Source organism: Octopus bimaculoides, chromosome 28, assembly GCF_001194135.2.
Source record: "Octopus bimaculoides isolate UCB-OBI-ISO-001 chromosome 28, ASM119413v2, whole genome shotgun sequence".
Taxonomy (NCBI): Eukaryota; Metazoa; Mollusca; class Cephalopoda; order Octopoda; family Octopodidae; genus Octopus; species Octopus bimaculoides.
This window is the reverse complement of record NC_069008.1, coordinates 15,028,134-15,030,842: the sequence shown is the minus strand read 5'-3', so window position 1 is coordinate 15,030,842 and position 2,709 is coordinate 15,028,134. Positions and strand designations below refer to the sequence as shown.

Sequence of the window (2,709 nt, the reverse complement as noted above, 5' to 3'; positions counted from 1 at the left end):
GCGTTTGTTTACATCAATTCGGCATTTTCCGTAAGGCAAGAGGAAAAGGACGCGAAAGAGATAGAGACCGCGATTTCTTTGCTGTGTTTAAGCAGCAAACAGCAGGGAAAAAGAAAAAAAAGCAAACATAAACACACACACACTCTCTCTATCTCTCTTCCACCCTCCCTTAAAAACACATGTCAGTTATCTCTCGCCTTCTCTCTCTCTCTCTCTCTGTAGTTAAGCTGCTATTTTCAGTGAATGATTTGCCAGATTTCACAGTGATATGGCTTTTCGCCTGTGTGAATACGTTTATGTTTAGTTAAAGTATCACTCTTATTGAAGGATTTACCACAGACAGATGCAAGATTATCTCCAACAGGAAGGTGATACCATTGCCTGGCAGCAAGCGAGGCATCATCATAACAATCATTATTATCGTCATAATCTTAGAGAATAGCTTCCGGATCTGATTCAATTGCACTAAAATCTGAGGAGTCAAGATCAGCAAAATCCACATCGTCAATTTTACTGTTACTGCTCATTTTAAAAATAAAAAGCAAAAATGCAAAATGTGTCCTTAAAATTAGCAAACGTATGTATGTGTGTGCTAATGATGCATGACTAGTAAGTGCAGTCATGCGACTGAAGACAGAGTATGAATGGCGTGACACGCTGCCAGAGCTATGATTAGGACAAACATAGTTGGTTACCCCCTGAAAAGTGCTGCAGAAGAGTTGAGTCAGGTGAGATATTCTGTCCCAGCAATTATTTGAGAGAATAACTTTTGGACAAGAAAAATGTCAATCATGCAAAAATGAGATATCTTACCATTGTCAGGCAAAGGGTTAAGATAATTGTAATCTAGACCCTTGAAAACTTAAATCTACTAAGTTTAATTAAAAAAAAAAAAACAATTCTTCAGAATGTTACGAGAAAACAGTTTGCTGTAGGGCCCTAAACCATAGTTATGCCCCATGGTTTTTATGGTGTTTTCCATTTTGTACTGGAGGTCGTTTATATATTTGACAAACTTATTGCATTTCTGTGTTTCAAAAAAACATAACATACATAATTGCAGACATATTTAGTGAGTAAAGTATTTAGAATTTAATAATAAATATACAGAAGATTAGGGAAGTGATGTTCAACAAATCCATGTGTAGGGTTGCCAGGTGGATATCAGTATAGAGGTCCCTAAATCATGGGAAATGAAACTGGAATGGAAGCAAGGAGAAATTTTAAAAGGAAAGAAAAAAAAAAACCTCACATTTCAGGAAAAAATATTTTCAGTCATAATGTCAATTACACGACACACAGGAATATTAAAAAGAAAAAGAAGTTTACAAAAGAAGCCATGCAAAGTAGCCTTTTCCTTTCTTCCCTGTATGAATACATTTGTGTGCAGTTAATTTACTATTTTCAGTGAATGATTTATCAGTGAAATGAATACGTTTGCGTGAAGTCAAGGCACGATGGTCAGACAATGATTTAGCTGACATCACTTAGATATGGTTTCTCTGATATGAATATGCTTGTGTCTAGTTAAGATCTTATTTATAGAGAATGATATAAATGATTTACCACAGATATCATAATGCTATGCTCTCTCCCCTGTATGAATACGTTTGTGTATAATTAGTTTACCACTTTCATTGAATGATCTACCACAGATATCACAGTGATATGGTTTCTCTCCTGTATGAATACGTTTATGTACAATTAAGTGACTACTGTTAGAGAATGATTTACCACAGATATCACAATGATATGGTCGCTCTCCTGTATGAATACGTTTGTGTGTAGTTAAGCTGCCATTTTCAGTGAATGATTTGCCACAGATTTCACAGTGAAATGGTTTTTCGCCTGTGTGAATACGTTTATGTTTAGTTAAAGTATTACTCTTATTGAAGGATTTACCACAGACATCACAATGATATGGTCTCTCTCCTGTATGAATACGTCTGTGTACAGTTAAAGAACTGCTGATAGTGAATGATTTGTCACAGACGTCACACTGATATGGCCTCTCTCCTGAATGAAGACGCTTGTGTGAAGTTAAAGCACTTTTGACAGTGAATGATTTGTCACAAATATCACAGTGATATGGTTTCTCTCCTGTATGAATACGTCTGTGTTTCATTAAAGCACTATTTTCAAAGAATGATTTACCACAGATATCACAATGATATCGCTTCTCTCCTGTATGAATATGTTTGTGTGCAGTTAAGGTACTGTTGTAAGAGAATGATTTACCACAGATATCACAATGATATGGTCTCTCTCCTGAATGAACACGTTTGTGATAAGTCAAAGCACTATTTTGAGAGAATGATTTACCACAGATATCACAATGATATGGTTTCTCACCTGTATGAATACGTTTGTGTTTGGTTAAAGCACTATTTTCAGAGAATGATTTACCACAGACCTCACAATCATATGGTTTCTCTCCTGTATGACTATGTTTGTGTGCAGTTAAGTTACTATTGTAAGAGAATGATTTGCCACATATATCACAATGATATGGGCTTTCTCCAGAATGAAGACGTTTGTGATAAGTCAAAGCACTACCAACAGTAAATGATTTACCACAGATATCACAATGATATGGTCTCTCTCCTGTATGAATACGTTTGTGGGCAGTTATCTCACTACTGTTAGTGAATAGTTTACCACAAATATCACAATGATATGGCTTCTCTCCTGTATGAATACGTATATGTG

The 2,709-nt window shown here is 35.6% G+C and overlaps 2 protein-coding genes across 3 annotated transcripts in view; both read right to left on the bottom strand.

Annotated features, from left to right (window-relative positions):
• Positions 1-2,709, bottom strand: part of LOC106873065 (zinc finger protein 271) — a 36,953-nt gene that overhangs the window by 13,612 nt on the left and 20,632 nt on the right. The gene's annotated exons all lie outside the window — the stretch shown is intronic.
• Positions 7-2,709, bottom strand: part of LOC106873064 (zinc finger protein 665-like) — a 17,480-nt gene continuing 14,777 nt past the window's right edge. The window contains exon 3 of the mRNA XM_052977472.1: positions 7-2,703. Coding sequence (XP_052833432.1) covers positions 1,583-2,703 — 1,121 coding nt within the window. The 3' untranslated portion in view covers positions 7-1,582. The remainder of the gene's footprint in view (positions 2,704-2,709) is intronic.